The sequence below is a fragment of the Protopterus annectens genome, chromosome 12.part0 (assembly GCF_019279795.1).
Source record: "Protopterus annectens isolate FY-2018-M chromosome 12.part0, PAN1.0, whole genome shotgun sequence".
In the NCBI taxonomy this organism is placed as follows: domain Eukaryota; kingdom Metazoa; phylum Chordata; order Ceratodontiformes; family Protopteridae; genus Protopterus; species Protopterus annectens.
Window position 1 is genome coordinate 228988429 of NC_056746.1, and position 17210 is coordinate 229005638.

At 37.8% G+C, this 17210-nt stretch overlaps 1 protein-coding gene across 1 annotated transcript in view; it reads right to left on the minus strand.

Annotated features, from left to right (window-relative positions):
- The window catches only part of TELO2 (telomere maintenance 2), a 1490787-nt gene that overhangs the window by 541357 nt on the left and 932220 nt on the right, over positions 1-17210 (minus strand). Inside the window, exon 17 of the mRNA XM_044089295.1 lies at positions 5113-5204. Within this exon, the coding sequence (XP_043945230.1) occupies positions 5113-5204 (92 nt within the window). The remainder of the gene's footprint in view (positions 1-5112; positions 5205-17210) is intronic.

Here is a 17210-nt window from a genome sequence, read left to right on the forward strand (position 1 = left end):
CACAATTTCTATTTTCTTCTATGTAATCTGCTCCTACCCTTTTCTAAAGATCCAATTTCCAAGAGTTTTATTTCCGTTACTATAGTCACTACTTCTAGTATAGTTTGTTTAGTCTTTATTTAATTTCCTAGTAATTGCTATTTTGGCAGCCACCATCATTAGACTCAGCAAGGCTTTACTACATCGAAGCAATTTCAATTCAGTATCACAGCTCAAAATAATTTCCTTAGTCATACTAATTTGTTCCTCCAGTATTTCTGATAGAGTAGTCTGCAGGGAATTTTTAAAGACTGCCAACTCATTACACTCACAGAAAATATGTTCCCAATTACCTTTTTCTTTCCAATTACACCTCCAACATTTGCTGTCTACCTTAGGAAAAATTCTTTGGAGTCTACTTGAGGTATAAAAATACCTATGTAAACACTTCCAAACAAAGATCATAAATTTTCTAGACTTTGATGCATATTTGGGAGACATACATATAGCACACCATTGTTTCTTTGTGAATTGCTTATCCAATCTCTTCCCAATCATTTCTAACCCAACTGATTCTTAAAGTTATCATGCAATATTTTACATGCTGTACTAATTACTCCTTTTGAACAGCAGCTTCTGTTCTAGATTCGACTAAAAACTCTACCAGTGCTGTTTTTTTGCTTAGAGTCTCCCTATTGTTTTTCTCTTTGCCTATACTCTGATATCAGTCCTTAACATGGAAGGTAACCTCTAACCTACAGTCCAAATTAATTTTTTGGCCTCTTCACATTCCATTACCTTCCCCTCTCTAATTATTTGCTCCCAACACCTTGGTTCTTTTGCCAATTTTCTCCAATAAATTCCAGCCTCTTTTTGCCTATTGTCTGTATCTGTAATTGCAGTCATTCCCTATTGGTAGAATCTTCTTTCTCCGCTCCAGTGTTGATTTAGTTCTTGGCTTAGTTCTTAGAATACTTTGTACTACTTTATAAATATAATATTCTGTATGATTACTGAAATTTTCCTTGAGGATCTGAATCCAAAATCCTAGTTTCTCCTGGTTTCTTGAGCTTCCCCTCTGTTTTGTCATCATCCCTTTCCATTTTAAATTATAGGTTTCTGTTTGTGCTATGTACAGGAGCCATAACTGTGTAGCTCTGAAATACCCATTCAAATTGGGTAATCCCAGACCGTCTTGTTCTACTGGAAGACTCAGCTTTTCCCACTTAACTTTGCAATCCTCTCCTCCCAGATAAAATCCTTTAGCTCTTTATTAACTGCTATCCATGGCTTGTCCACTGGTTGAAAAAATAGGCCTGAGCTGTGTAGAAAACTAAACAACCCTGTGGATTTTTAAGTCAAGTAAATTTATTAACAAAAGACTATCTGCAATATTTTCCCATGTTAGCAGACATTTCAATTTTGTGGGAAATTCTGATTTAATTCAGGGAAAACAGTTTATGTTGCAACTTGTTTAATATGCAATGCATTTTAGGGGGCAAAGCAGAAAGGAAATTTCCTCAATGTATTTATGAATGTCAACTTTAATTTTATTGCAGTGCTTATTATTTAATCACCTTACAATTTTCAAAGAGAAGTAACATGTACTACAATAAACAATTAAAAATGTAACATTACAATAAATGCAAAGCTTTTCATGTAATCAGCATACTGTGCACCAAACAAATAGGAAAAAACAGTAATAAAACAGTGAGCAAAACTTTAACTGGCAAAAGATAAGCCAAGGATAAAATTAATTTCACACCACAGCAAGCCACACTCACAACTTAAACAATCCCAAAAACATCTGGAAAAAGTCAGAATCCCATGGGTGCTATTGACAGAGTTATAACAAGCAATATCACTTCATACCAAGTTAAATACAACAAACATCTTCAATTGTAACTGCTCATCAACAGTTCAACAGCCAAACTCCTCAATACTCCATTGTTCTCTTAAAAAATGAATGAAATGCACCATCCTTAATTTAATTCTTGATCTGTACTAAGTCCAACAGCAGCCACCAAACTCTTGTAGCTCTCAAAACTCACATTCTAGTGACCAGATGACCAAGACTGCAACATCCATCAGCCAAAGACCTAAGCTTCAAAACACCAAAATATTTCCACACTGGTAACAGACATTAAGAGCAACCACAGTCCACACAAAATCCATCAGAAGAAAACATACATGAATTTGATAAAATCTGTAGTCCATCATCTCAATATCTGTCAGATGCACAAAACCTGATCCTAGAAATAGCAAAAAGAAAGGCTAGTTCATCCGTAAACAGTCATCTCCCTACATATTTGGACATTCGCCCTACACAATCAACACACCTTGAAGGTAAAAAATCTAATTGAACTGAATAACCATTCTACAGAATACCATAATTAATTTTTTTGTACTATATTACGTAGATGATGATGGAAGTGGAGGTGATTTAGATTTTTCACTAAAAGAGCAGTTCTGGCAAATTATTAAAATATAGATTCTGTCTTGTCTTGAATGTTAATTTTAATATTACATTTTTAAAAAAATATATTTTAGATAAAAATGCTCTTATATTTATTTTATGCAATGATATGACTGAAGTATATATGCGTATATGTACAACTGAAACAGCCAAGGTATAAGTAATCAACAATGGCTGCATTTTTAGTCATATAATTTTACTTTTATGTATAAAATAAGACTGTGTTTTATGTGCTGTTCATTTCGGAGAAAGCCTCTGTGAGAGTAAAAAGGAAAAATCACAAACAATTTCTTGCTGTGCTGGCTTCATCATTTGCAAGTGTTTCTTTTTTCCAGGTTTATGCCACTCTCAATTCCATGGCTCAACTTTGGTTGGTGTTGTTAAAGCCAAAGTAGGCTGGAACAGGCATTTTGCTTACTGATGTCCTGTGGCTAGACGGGTTCCCTACGGTAGACCGACAGCTCGGAAGATTGACGGAGCAGATAACCAACAACTTGTAATCCCGACAACGAAAAACACCAACATGGGAAACGTGTGAGCTCGAGTTGGTAAGTGTGCGATAGTGAGGGATTTAGGGTTAGGGTGCAGGTAATGTGAGTGTGTGATAGTGAGGGACTTAGGGTGCGGGTAAGTTAAGTGTGAGATTGTGATGGATTAAGGGTTAGGGTGCGGTAAAGTGCGTCTGCGATAGTGAGGGATTTGGGGTTAGGGTGAGTGTAAGGTAAGTGCGCGATAGTGAGGGACTTAGGGCTAGGGAGCGGGTAAGTGTGCGATAGTGAGGGACTTGAGGGTTAGGGGCGGATTAAGTGAGTTAGGGTGCGAGTAAGGTAAGTGTGCGATAGTGACGGAGCTTAGGGTTAGGGTTTGGGTTAAGGTTAATGCACAGATGGTTGTGTGTAAGGTGTAGTGTAGGTTTTTAGGTTGTTGGTGTGCTTGTGTTTTGTGTATGTTGTGTGGAACAGCAAACTTTTTGTTTTAACTGTCGGGATTGTGGTTTGTCGGGCATGTGAACTTTCGTGTTTTTGCGGTTTCGTTCTTGTGGTGTCGGTGTTGTGATTGTTGGTGTTGTGTATTGTTGGTTTAGTGTAGTAGACCCGGCTAGACACATGTACTTTAGAAGTAAAGTCTTCCAAGTCTGAGAGCCTAGAACTCTAATGATATGCCAAAATAATTACTGGATGCCTTGGAACTGAAAAGTGTCATACAAAAATATCTGGGATATGTGGAAAGAAAGGGCCCTCTTCTCAGGTCTGCAGCACATGCTAGTGCCTGAGAGGCACCTGGGGACCAGCAGCCTGCTATGATGCAACTGCATTACCTCTCAAGCTTTGGCATGAAATTGTAAGCACCAGACCAATGTTAGCTTCCAAAGGAATTTCAACAAATGGCTGTACAGCCAGTGCCAGGGGCTTCACCCAAAAGCACCTCTTTGAAGATGGAACCTTCAGGCCTTTGTAACATAAATAAGGACTCAAAGACCTCACCACACTACTCTCATCTTTTGTGTCTTGTTTCCATGGTTTACCCATTTTGCAATGGCTCTGTAGCTTAAGTTTTCTTGGATCTATTGAAGAATGCATCCCTGATGAATTAATGAAAAGGATGAATGTACAATTCCTTCACAATGTGAGGAGACTTTGGTGCTCCAAATTGACATTAAGATTTTTGGACCTACTGTTAAGTTTTTTATTCTTTAAATACAAGCATCCTTTGCAAGTGGATACAGGGTAATTTTCCATGACACAGAACAAGCATTGTAGATGGAAGTCCTTGTGGGCTCTATCAATCACTGGCACACTTGATGGTGAATTTATTTATTTATTTATTTATTTGCAAACAGCAGCACTGAAAAAAAAAACTAACTCAATAGAAGCAGCAATGTTCAAATATTTAGAAGAAAGCAGAAATCACACTACAGAACGAATCAAACAGCAAGTAAAACTAATCCATATCAATACCTTATTCCTCTGGATGTCATCTGGATGAGCCTGATGGACTGACTCAACGATCTTGGCAAAAAGAAACAAAGATGGCACAGTCTGCTTTCCTACTACCCATATCTCCACCACTTCTACTTCTCCTACTTTAACTCTATTTCCCCCTTTTCTATTCCAATCATGAAACTGCACATATATTTGGGTTGTTAGATCTTGTATGTCTACATTGCATGACAGACTGCCTATTGCTTACTCATAAATGTCAACCATTATTTGTATACAGTACATTTTGTTACATTATGACATAACTCAGACTGAGCCTGTAATGAGCCATTGTTTGATCAGTGTTTTACCCCAGTAAACAAATTTAAATGAATGAATAATTTTCTTGGGTGGCGAAAGCCGAGGTACCTTTTTGGCTAGGCTTATATTGGCCCTAGGGCCAATAGCCTAGTACCTACCTATGAACCTATGAATAAATAAATTCTGACATCAGCAGTGTAGGCCATAGATTAGCCTGCCCTTGGCATGCCAATGCTCTGGAAGTTAGGTTCGGTGGTTAGACATTTGCCAATGGCTAATTTACAATTAATCATGAATAATACTACAACAATGATCTCTACGGTAAACATCAAACTTAACTTGAAAAAATTCTTAAATTAAATACCACTAGACAAGGTAATCTATTTGATATGGCAAAACATACAGCAATTTTCTTACCTGTCATAATTCCTAATGAGAGGAAAAAAGAAATAACCTGCCACAGAATTAAATCGACTTGGCATAGCTACTGGCTGTGGTCTAAGAGGTCCCTGTTCCAAAAAAAAATATATATCACTAAAATGTTCATCATCTACCACATAGATCATGTTCATGATTTACCCCAAAAATACACAGAAAGAAAAACTGTATTCTTAACCTTAACTATTAACCTTAGAAAACGGTTTCACATATGATTAAAACATATTAACAGCAAATTAAAAACAGTAGAATGCAATGCAGTTGTTTTTCTTTTGTACAGGAAGAATCAGAGAGCTGCTGAGTACATAACCTGCACACATTAAATAATAATTCCTGGATGGTCAACTGCTATTACCAGTTTTTCATGCAACTTGATTTAGTGTAGGGCAGCAACAATATAAATAGCATCAGAATTCCAAGGAAGTTTTAACTTAACCAGAAGAAAGCACCCCAACAGAGGACGAGCCATGTCCACTGCCATACAAAGAGGATATGTTTGCACCTTTAGCAACTTAAGTTCAGGAGCAGGTCTGCAGATCTAGAAGTCAGCCAGCAATAGTAAGTCTGAACAGTCAATGACCTGCTCTCAAATCAAAGCCTGGAGATGTGGCACGTGTAAATGCTGCCACCATAACGAAGATGCAGCACACATTCCTGTATATGTAATAATGTGTTTCATGATGGTTTCTCAACATTATTCACCTACACAACGGTGGGGTAAATCAGACTGATCTACAGTATGAGGGCATGAACTTCAAAACTACTGCCACTCCGGCCTCATTCCTTGATCATGAATATATACCAATATTCCATAATATTTTAACACATACACTTTCACATTTCTTTCTCCTTCCTTACCGACTATAGTTTTTGCTCTATTTTACTTCCCCTCTACTTGTTCTGTACTCCCACATAATCTTTGCATTTCAGTGCATTTCCTACTAAATATTAAATCCACTATCCTATTTTATATACATTCAATAGTGCCATTTACTGTTTGCTTTTTAATATTTCAATACTGCAATGATTTCTTTAACATTTACTATAGTTTGTTTCCATTTACCTATAATTCTACTGTATACTGAACATTTTATGATTCGGTTTTTATGTTGTACAATATCATTACCATGTAAAGCTTTTCTCTCTGGATTTCTGCTGAAAAGGGGTGTTGTACCCAGTCAAAACTTTCCTGGTAATCAAAAGCAATAAATAAAATAAATAAATGAAGTACAGTGCAGGCAAATGCAACTTGCTGATGAAGTTGGGGGGGGGGGGGTAGACAATCAAAGGGATTCATGAGAAACATGATGAAGCAATATTAAGGCAAGCACACGCACATAGTCTAAGGTCAGGAAGTCATTAAAAAGGAAATTAAATTGACAGAATGTGCAGAAAATGGTGACAGGACAAATGGATCCAAAATAAAAAGGAGATTTTAAAAGTATAAAATACATATTCACGGGAGAGATAAAAATGGACGGATGTAATCTGATATGCACGCAAAAAATGTTAGGTCAAGATAAAAGAGTAGGAGTGAAAAGAACAAAATATGGAGGCAAAAATAAGCACAAAAGGTGGCAAATGTAAGGGAAGGACTTACAACTAAATGTAGGACATACACTAGTTTGTGAAAGAGTGGAAATTCATGAAATGTCTTACCTCGGGATGTACTAGACCGAAGTAAATAGAATGGTCTAAAAGGGAACTATATCTTTGCTTGTTACTAAAAAGTTTGAATGACATTTTCCACCCCTAGAAGAGGAATTTGGAAGTGATGGCCTTATACCTCCACTTTATAAATACTCGTAATAATATATAAGCAGTAGGTATGAGGACAAATAAAAATAAAAATTTGACGTACATAGATAAAAATGCATTTCTGATGCTTTTTTACTCTGTCAGAAAAGTGTGATGTACACTTTTTGGCAATGAATTTTATACCAGCTCCTTTCAAGAAGGCATGAAATAAATGATAGACAGTTAGAAGGCCATAGTAACAGAAAGGTAAGAAAATCAGCTTACTGATCACCTACATAAAATGACATTTAACATGGCCAACAGATGACTGCCAAATGTTTTTTTTTCTATTCTTATGTTTTAGGGGTCTACAAGATCAAACCAGCATCCAGAAAGGCACATTCAAACAAGTATCCAGAAAGACTCACATAAAAATACTAATTATGCATCAGATGAACAGTGACTCTGTAAAAGGGAAGTGCCTGATAGTATCTGGTTCAGCTAAAGGTAAGTCACAGCTATGCAAAAAATATACAGCGCTTTCATTGTAAACACATAGAAGCACTGAGGCTAATAGCTGGGCAATAAGGGAAGAAATGTATTTTTATATTACAGACACTTCATATGTGTGATAACAGTACAGTAGCAATTCTTACAATAATCAACTTTCAACACAAACAAAAATAATACCTCAAAAAACATTTTTGCAGGGGCTGTTGTTCAGTCCCCTGCACCTCAACATCCTTGTTACTTAATATTAACTCTAATATGTCATCTTAGTGGAAGAAAAAATCTGTGATGCTGCAATCCTAATATATAACTAATAAACATGTTAAGTGTAAACTAGTTATTCACACATTATTTTATTTTATTTAAGTTTGATGACTGGGGAAGTCCACTGGGCCAAGAAGAGCTCGTTTTTAGTGGAGGCCCGGGGAGAAAAGCTCCATGATAATTGCAAGTTACATTTTACATGTTACAAAAGGACATAGTGCATATAGCTAATTAAACATTTACAGATAAGCTTCATGATATTAGCAATTGGCTTGTCACAATGTTACAAAAATGAAAGACATAATTCAATACAGAAAATTCAACATTTACATAAAGTGAATATTTTTGTTATAAACTTAATTGCAGGTTTAACATTTGAAAATATATAACTACTAGCAATTAGTAGGTTAGGAGAATATTATGCATGGATAATATTATACATTAGAGTGCAGATCTCTAGTGTGTCACAATAAAGCTTGGCTGTCAATAAAAATACTTAAAGGCAAAATTAGTACAGTTCCACTGAATCTCAAAACAATTAATACAAGACATCTGTTCTTCAACACCATAACACATCACAGGCAACAAGGCAACAGCTCCTTGGCATAGAAAGATGAAGTCCTGAATGCAAATGCAGTGACCTAAATTCAGTTAGCAAAGCTGGATGTTGCAACAGCTGGTTCAGTGGATAAGATTGAACAGCCAATCTTGTTTTGTACATCACAGGAGATGGAGGCAGTGAGGCCCCATCTAAGTGTACTCGGCTAGCAATAGCTGTGTAGTGCTGCAGCAGAAGCTGCCAAGTAGCGAGCTCAGCAGTCTGCCAAGAAGTGTGCAGCAGTTCAGCATAAGAAAACACAAACTATCTGGCACTGCAAGCCCTGCTTTGACTGGAAGCTCACTGGTTACTACAACGAGAGGTCAGGGCACAAAAATATTCCAGTTAGCAATGAGTGATGCCAAAGTAGCCTATGACTTTCACCACCACTCTTACATTTAATGACAGGTTGGTGAAAAGAAAGAAAAAATTTACTGAGATCAGATGGTAAATCTAAGGGAGAAGGACAAAAAAAAATCTAGACAGTAATACAGGGCATTATGACAAGGAGGAATTACACAGTGAGAACACACTGGACCTTTGTTGAGTTAAGTGAAGTACACCCTTTTAGCTATGGCATGCGTCAGATGCCAAACAGTATAGAAAATAAGGCAACTTTAAAAGGATAAAGCTTGTTTCCAAACAAGGGATTACAAAAGATAGGTGAGAGGCTACAAACATTTGTTGATAGATGGCAAAATTATCAAAGTGCCTTATAAAAAACAGTATGTAAAATACAACAAGCAAGTTTTAGGACAGCCCTGATGCTGATACTACACAACTTAAACAAGTGAGCTAATCAATACCAATTATTCTGCTCTGAAATATTAACAGTATGTTATTGTAATTATTACTACTACTTAAGTATACTAACAGATCAGGGTAAAAACTGTACAATTTACGTTAAGATGTGGAAGACAGAGTTAAATAAGAAAAGGAAGCAATAAAACATCTGTAGGAGCACATTTAAATGAACACCTCAGACACTAATTGAAAATGTGTTTTTCATCATAATGTGGATTTTCTGAGTAGTACTAAGGTCTCATTGTCACAAGGTTAGTATTATTTTGTAACTGATTATACTTCCAAAATGACTTGACAGATATTGCCATACTGAACTGACTTTGTTTTTCAGTTTGTCTTTTTCCCACAAAGTGCTCTGTGTTCCTACATTATGACTCAGTCTAAACACAGCAAATCAGGTGGTGGTGGCCTGTTAATACATTCATTTATGACAGTGCTATAAGCCACTGACTTCTCAAGACTGTCTCCAGAAACATATACACTATAATCTTTTCTGGCCCAGTCACCCCTTGATCTCCAACTGTCTAATTTCTCCATTCTTTGCATCAGAGCACACCATCCGTGGCAGGTGAGAGTCAGGAACAATGACCATCATAATACACTTAAAAGTGATACGATGTCTGACTCTGTTAATATATTTGTGACTGCCTGCTTCTGTGCACATGTTATGAATGACCAAAGTGCAAGTACTCAATAATAGCCAGGCTTATGCACCAAGACCCACTGAAGACTGTGGTACTGGTTCTTCTCACAACTGGCACTCATTTGGCAGGACTTCTAAATGACTCCTCCTATCCTGTGATCAGCCAACTTTTGCTGCCAGCTGACTTCTCCTACCCTGGAATCAGCCAACTTTTGCTGCCAGTTCATCTCTCTCTCTCTCTCCATGGCTAGGTCCTTCATCCCCAGGCTGATAATCAAACCCAGGTCATCGGGGGAGAAGGTACAGCTTCATCCTTCAGTGCTACAGTCAGTTGCCCAGACTATTTCATTTTTACTGAATCTCTCTCATTTGTAGTTTTTTTTTTCATACTTCACTTATTTTATTTTATTTATTTATTTTATTATTTATTTATTTTACATTTGTTAACCGGGAGAGTCCGACTGGATACATGTCCATTTTCAGCGGAGGCCCGGGGAGAAAAGCTCCAAGTACATAACAGACATATGAACATTGTTAATGCAAAAAAAGGAAGATAGTTGAGTTCTAAATACAATATAAAGATACATCACATCTTGGGAAAAAAAAAACAACAGCAACATATATAAAAAAAAACATAGGTCAGTTACAAAGGTGAGGCGCCTTGTTAAAAAGCGGTTAAGGATAGTGAGGTGAGAGAAGGGTAAATGATAGTGGTTAATCAGGTTTGGAACAGGGACATTGCCAGAGAGTATTGAGATGGGGTTTAAGCTTTTTTTGAATTGTAGGAGTGAGGGTTCTGAGGTGAGCATGGTCGGTAGGGAGTTCCACATTTTACCTACAAAGTTTGAGAATAGAGAATCCCCAGCAGAATTATTGGCTTTGGTAGTTTGAGCTAAGATCTTATTGGAGGAGCGTAAAGATTGCAGGTTAATATAGGGGTGAATGATGTTTTTCAGAGCTGGTGTTTTCTCTGGGTGATACAGTATCTGGTGAGCCGCTTTGAGTTGGTTGAAATGGAGTTGGCTGGAAAACTCTAACCACCCTAGTTGCTTCAAGTTAGTGCAGTGGTGCATTCTAAAGGTGGAATTTGTGGCAAATCTAGCTATGTGATTGTAACAAGAAGCAAGTTTGTTAAGGGTTGTCTTGTTTAGGTTTGTAAAGAGGGGAGGCATAGAAAAGAGTTGATAGTAGGTGTGTGCTGGCAATTGTAATTTTAGCGTGAGGAGTGAGAAAGTGTTTTACTTTATAGAGAGAGCCAAGCTTTTATTGAAGGTTTTGATGGTAAGATTGAAATGGGTGTCAAATTTAAGGGAGTTATCAATGGTAACACCTAATAGCTTTGTGTGAGCTTCTGGTGATATAGTGATTCCATTGGAGGATGTAATAGAGAAGGTGGGGGAAGTGCCTTGTTAGTGGGTGAGAAAGTAAGTAGTTTTGTTTTGTTGGGGTTGAGAACTAGTTGTCGACTTGAGAACCATTTTTCTATTAGGTTGAAGGTGTCTTGGGTTGAAGCAGTGAGGTCTGCCAGGTTGGAGGCAGTGCTGATGATAGTCGAATCATCTGCATATTGAATGCATGTGGCATGGGGGGTGATTGTGGGCAGGTCATTAACAAAGATGGTGAAGAGAAGAGGGCCAAGAATAGATCCTTGGGGAACTCCAAGTGTAACAGGTAGGCATGTAGATAATTTGTCCTGCCATAGAACAGCCTGTTGCCTATTGGACAGGTAGGATTGGAACCATTTCAGCGTGGAATTGCTGAGTGATAGTTTTTAATGTATGGAGGAGTTGAATGTGGTTCACCATATCAAAGGCCTTGGAGAGGTCTAAGAAAAGAGCAGATGATAGTTTATTATTGTTTCTGAAGTTATTGATTGTATTAGAAAAGGATAGTAGGGCTGATGTGGTACTGTGATTTGGCCTGAAGCCATGTTGGGAGTTAGCTAGAATTTTATTTTTGGTGAGGTGTTCCATCAGTTGTTTGTGGACACACTTTTCCATAATTTTGGCCAGGGGTGAGAGTATAGCTATAGGTCTGTAGTTGGTTAGCTCTAGTGAGCTACAACCTTTATGGAGAGGAATAATGTGGGACATTTTCCATATGGAGGGGATGAAGGCTTCTGACAAGGTACGGTTTATGATTATGGAGACGGGATAGGAAATGGCCTCAGCTGCTTTCTGGAGACACTCAGCTGGGATAAGGAAAGCTGCTAGGTTAGTGGGTTTTAGTTTGTTAAGAAGAGATGTACTAAAGGATATGGGTAGTGGATCAAGGTAAATAGATGATCTGATGTAGTTGTAGTATTCTGCTGGCATGGGTAGTGGAGTGGGCTGGTTGTTTGTTTGAATTGTGTGGCCAGGGATTGTATAGTTTCTGTGAAGAAACTATTGAATGTGTTAGCAATGTTTACAGGGCACTGTTGTTTGCAAGTTGTTGGAGTGGGGGTGGTTGCCTGGCCTGGGTGCAGGAGCTTGTTTAAGCCTGCCCAGAATTTTTGTGGATTATTAAGGTGTTTGTGTTGGAGGTGGAGGAAGAAGTTTTTTTTATCATTTAAGATCATTCTTTTAGTTGATTTGGGTCAGGGAGGTGTTATTCTTGTTAAATCTTATTACAAAGATACTAAACTGCACATTTATGTTGGATACCAAATAAAGCTGCAGTTCTACCAACCAAATGTGTGAACCACCGTTTAACACCATGTTAAACTACAACGACAAACAACTCTGCTCAGCTGTTAGTTGTCGCGTGACTAACAAATGACACTTCAAAGACCTGGCAAGGCAGCTTCCAGCAAATTCTGGAACTCCACATTGTCCTTAATTTCTTCCACTATGTGGACAAGAATAACACCTCCCTGACCCAAAAAGAGAGTACTTGCCAGTTAGCTTTTGCAATGCTACAGTTTAACTTGAGTGCTGCTCTTCTCATCAATGTTTCTTTAACAACTAACTCTTTGGAAATGATTTTCACTTTAACTGTTGGGTGTGGGTGGCACAGTGGTACACAGTTTGTATTGCTGTTTCACAGATATTGGTTCTTCAGCTTGATTCTTGACTGCAGTGTCTTCCGAGTGTAGTATGAAAGCCCTCCCTGTGACTTCAAGTTTTTCCCTTTGCTGTGGTTTTCTAACATGACAAAGAAATGTTGTGAGTAAAGCATTCACTAGAGTCAGCTGAGATTTTATGAATAGGGCAATGGCAGCATTTGCATTTTGTGACGGAATAATACCATTAATTAGAAAGCTATATTAAGGGTTGGAGGCAATAATTAAGGTGGGACAGTTACTCTCAGACAAACTGCATCTGAACAGTAGAACCAGGCAGGGGTGAACTCTTTTCTCTTTGTTACTTGCTTATCTTATACAGTCACTTGCAAAGAAAATAAAGGACTCCAAAATTCAAGAGAATAAATGGTACATTAATCAAGAGAAGCAGGTTTTATTTGCAGAGGCTACTATTTTGTACTTGATAAATTCAGAAAAGGACATTTCTGTATTATGAAACAACAATTTCAGTCTTTTCAGGATATAATATTCATGAAGACAAAACAAAAGTTATAACAGTAAACTATGTACCCTCATACACTTATTCAACAATACCCATATGTATGGGGACATAAGATGATCTATTTAGGAGTATGGATTAAAAAGAGTTCAGTTATGATAGCTAAGGATATGTGGAAGAGAAATGGAAGAAGTAGGTATCACAGAATTAATACACAAGTGTTATATTCATTTTATAACCCTCTACTTGACCACAACAAGACAGTTTCAGGAAGAAGCATATTGGTGGTGACTAATAGTGAAAATGAAAGAAAGACTAGGATCTCCTCTTTATCATGAGGGCTGAGACAAATTCCTCTTTCTGCAACAATGTGAAAATTTAAAAGGAAAAATACTGCAAGATCATCAAGATTTGTTGTAGAAAAACATGGAAAGAAATAATTTAAATGGTAGTGAATGGCTGGTTGGAAATACACAGAGATGATATTGGAGAGAGAAAAAACACGGCATTAACTACACTAAAGGGAGGATTTTCTCCTTTACATTACTATATATGGTGTAAAGGGATGAAACCTTGATTATGACTTAGACAACATGGAAATAATCAGAAGCTGAGGCATTGAGGAAGCCCAGAAAGGATGGAGAGGAATGAAGATGCAAGAGTCTCTTCACCTCTGCCAGGGAGTAAGATATTAGTAGGATGCATGCTAGAGAGTTGTTCTCTGCCTGTTTTCCAAAGGAGAACAGTAAATCAGTACCACTGCAGGGCTAGGTATGTGGATGGGACTTGTAGGGGTATGTACTGTAATGGGTGGCCGGGACATTTTCCTGATACACACTTCACTGTTAGGCACATTAGGACCTTCATGCTCATGCAGACCTGTCAGCACACCAGCTGAACTCAGTGCCATCTCATGCCTTTGGCCACTCTATCCTCCAGTCACAGGGTATCTATAGTTTGGTTAGCCCTTGAGACTATATCGCCATGGAGAGGTGGGACTCAGCCAATGATGGTAAATGCTGAGGTATGCCTAGGATGTAGCAGCCACAGGAAAAGGATAGAGTCATGAAACAAGACAGGGAATGATAGCAGTGGATGATCCCTGCATGTATGGATAGCTCAGCTGTACATAAAAAAGTGTGTGTGTCTGTCTGTCTATCTACATGCATGTCTAAAAAACACCTGCAAGGGGAATATGGAAAATGTCATACAGGTGGCTGTAAAACTTATAATAAAAATGTAAATACAAATTATGACTATAGTTGTGTCATCAAGATATGTATAGAAACTATAATATATAAATTGTTAAGGTAATGTCTATCAGATGCAATTAGGGATTCCAAGAACAGGTAGTGAGGCCCACGTCCTGTGAGTAAAGCTGACAAAAATATTTAAGTTAGACTTTAAGGTTAAAAAATAAACAGCATCAAACTAAATGAATATGGAGCAGCTTAGACCAGCTAAAGAAACCTGTGATGATGGGAAATGTATAAGAGCAATGGTGAAAGTCCATACTTAAAGGAGACAATGGGGACATTTATCTACAGTACGTCTGACAATATGGATATGTATCTTACTTGAACTGATTTCTAAAATGTTTAAGTTTAGTCATTTTCTTAATATGAGAAGGAAAGGAAATCCAAACAGCAAAAGCAGTAACTAAGAAAGCTTTTTCAGTACAAAGCAGTGAAAAGGAAGAGCAGTGAAGGATCAGGACATCATTATTCTGAGTGCAGAATGCAAACTAAGTAGAAGCCATGGGTAATTTATACTGAAGAGGAAAACATTACCTTCTGAAAATGACTGTTGCACAGAAGACCATGTCTATTCTTTTCGCACTCTTCTGTACCCTTAGATAAGTGTAAAATGGATGAGGTTGAAAACTGAGTAAGTTTCATGTGCTGCAACTTGCCAGCTGTGGTTCTCCCAATGGAAATTACTGCTGATGCAGTTAATATTAGTGCACAGATAATGATTCAAAATTTTCTGGCTTTTCAATTGTTTCTGCATCTGTATGACTATTGACTTAGTATATTTATGCAAATTTCCCCACACAGTGGTGTAAGAAGACTTGCAATATGCTTAAGGCCCTTCGACTGTTTTTTATCTTTCATTTGGTTGAGGCTTCTGGTTCGTTTCTTCCAGCATAGTCTCAACCACATATTATTCAATGAATCACAACACAATCCTTTGGGTAGTTTTGAGTAATTTTTATTGGGAAAATCTATGTATGCAAAGAAAATAAATTTTATGGACAGTAAATGAAACAAGAGGTAGTGTGTATTTCACTTTTTTTCCTAATGACATTTCTTGCTTCTGCAACTGGAAAATTACATGGTATGGATATATGTCACTGACTTACTGTAAAACAGCACATACAATTAGAGTGACAAGTTTATAAGAGAGGTGGTGATAACTCCGGGTATAGTTGAATGTGGGGATTAGCATAACTGAATATGCAGTAATTGCTGAGGAATATCAAAAAAAATAGCTTGAGATGGATGGTATTGGTGTGCACATTTTTATTAAGGCATCAGTTTCAAAGTTTAGCAAAAATCATCTTGCAGGGTCGAAAGTATTGCATTGCTAGCAATGCCTGGCTTGAGAAGAGGAAGCTCTTCAAAGTAATATATCAAATCAAGGTGTTTGATGTTGGTGGAAATAAATAGAAGGAATTTACGGACAAGGCCTTAGGGAACATCATAACACACAATCCCTAAAGTATAACAGGTGAAAAGAAATTTAGCTTGGATGGTTCTTCGGTCTACGAAATTATCAAACCAGCTGATGGGACTTGCACCAAAACCATGAAACACAGTCAAACTGTAGCAAAGCCGCATTTTAAAGGATCTCTATTGAAATGTTGGCAACTGAACTGGTGACTGCTGACAAACCAAAACAAAAGTCTGTAAATCCAGGAGAAGAGTGAATCGCAAGAATCACTCTTCTCCATTAACCTTTTTTGCAGGTGGACAAAGCCCTCCATAACCCCTGGACTTGTATATATAGCAACTCCAAGATAGTCACAACTCAGAGAAAAGGGAATATTCTGGGAAATGGCCACCTCGAACTTGGTATATGTAGGTCCGTTCTTGCAGACATTCAATCTCCATGTTTCAGAACTCAATCTATGGGGTTCCAACATTTCAAAAGGTTACCATTTTAAACCTATAGAAAGTGCTCCAGTAAGCTCTGCTTTTCCCATACTGCTGACATGGTATTAGTGACTGATGGTTTTGGTGTTGGGTGTCAAAAGATGAGATCATAATGGAAATATTTGTAGGAACAACACTAGCAAGCAATCACAGGGAAAATAAGAAAACTTGCCATATACACCTTTTAAGGACATACACTTCTTGCCACCCTTTGCAAATACCGAATAGTGCTTAACCCCTAAATAAAGCAGAGTCGCATATTATAACCCTGGTGTAAAGCAATTAAAAATGTTTGGTACATAGAAAGTAAGCCTGGCTATGCTCCCCTCCAAACACCTCACCTACGTCTTTATTTCCAATTGCAAGAAGGGAAAGCGAAATGTATCAGAATGAAGATTCAACCTCAAGACTCAGCAGAACCCTGCTGAAACTAGGCACCTCTATACCTAACATGAAGGGAGAGAACACAAACCTCCTTTTGCCCTACATTTCCACCTAACAGCCATGCAGATATGAAGGCTACCACAGTTGAGGACAACACTCTGCAATCAAGTCTGTCATAGCTCAAAGAGTGCAAACTACATACTCTTGGGCAGAAGGTCTGGGCAGACAACTCTTCTAAAGGGAGAGGAAGGCAAGCATGAAGCCTGCAAAAACAGAAAGACCAGTCCTCAAGATGAGGAGCCCATTGCTGAGCATTGCCAGCAAAAGAATTTCAAAGGACCACTACAGCAGAATCCAACGGGGGTCCCAATGTTGTACTTATCCATACCAGCGGTTTAAGACCAAAAAAGCACAAGCTTAATCACCTCACAGGAAAACACAAGACAAGCAGCAGTCTACTCCTCTTGAGCCCTCATAGA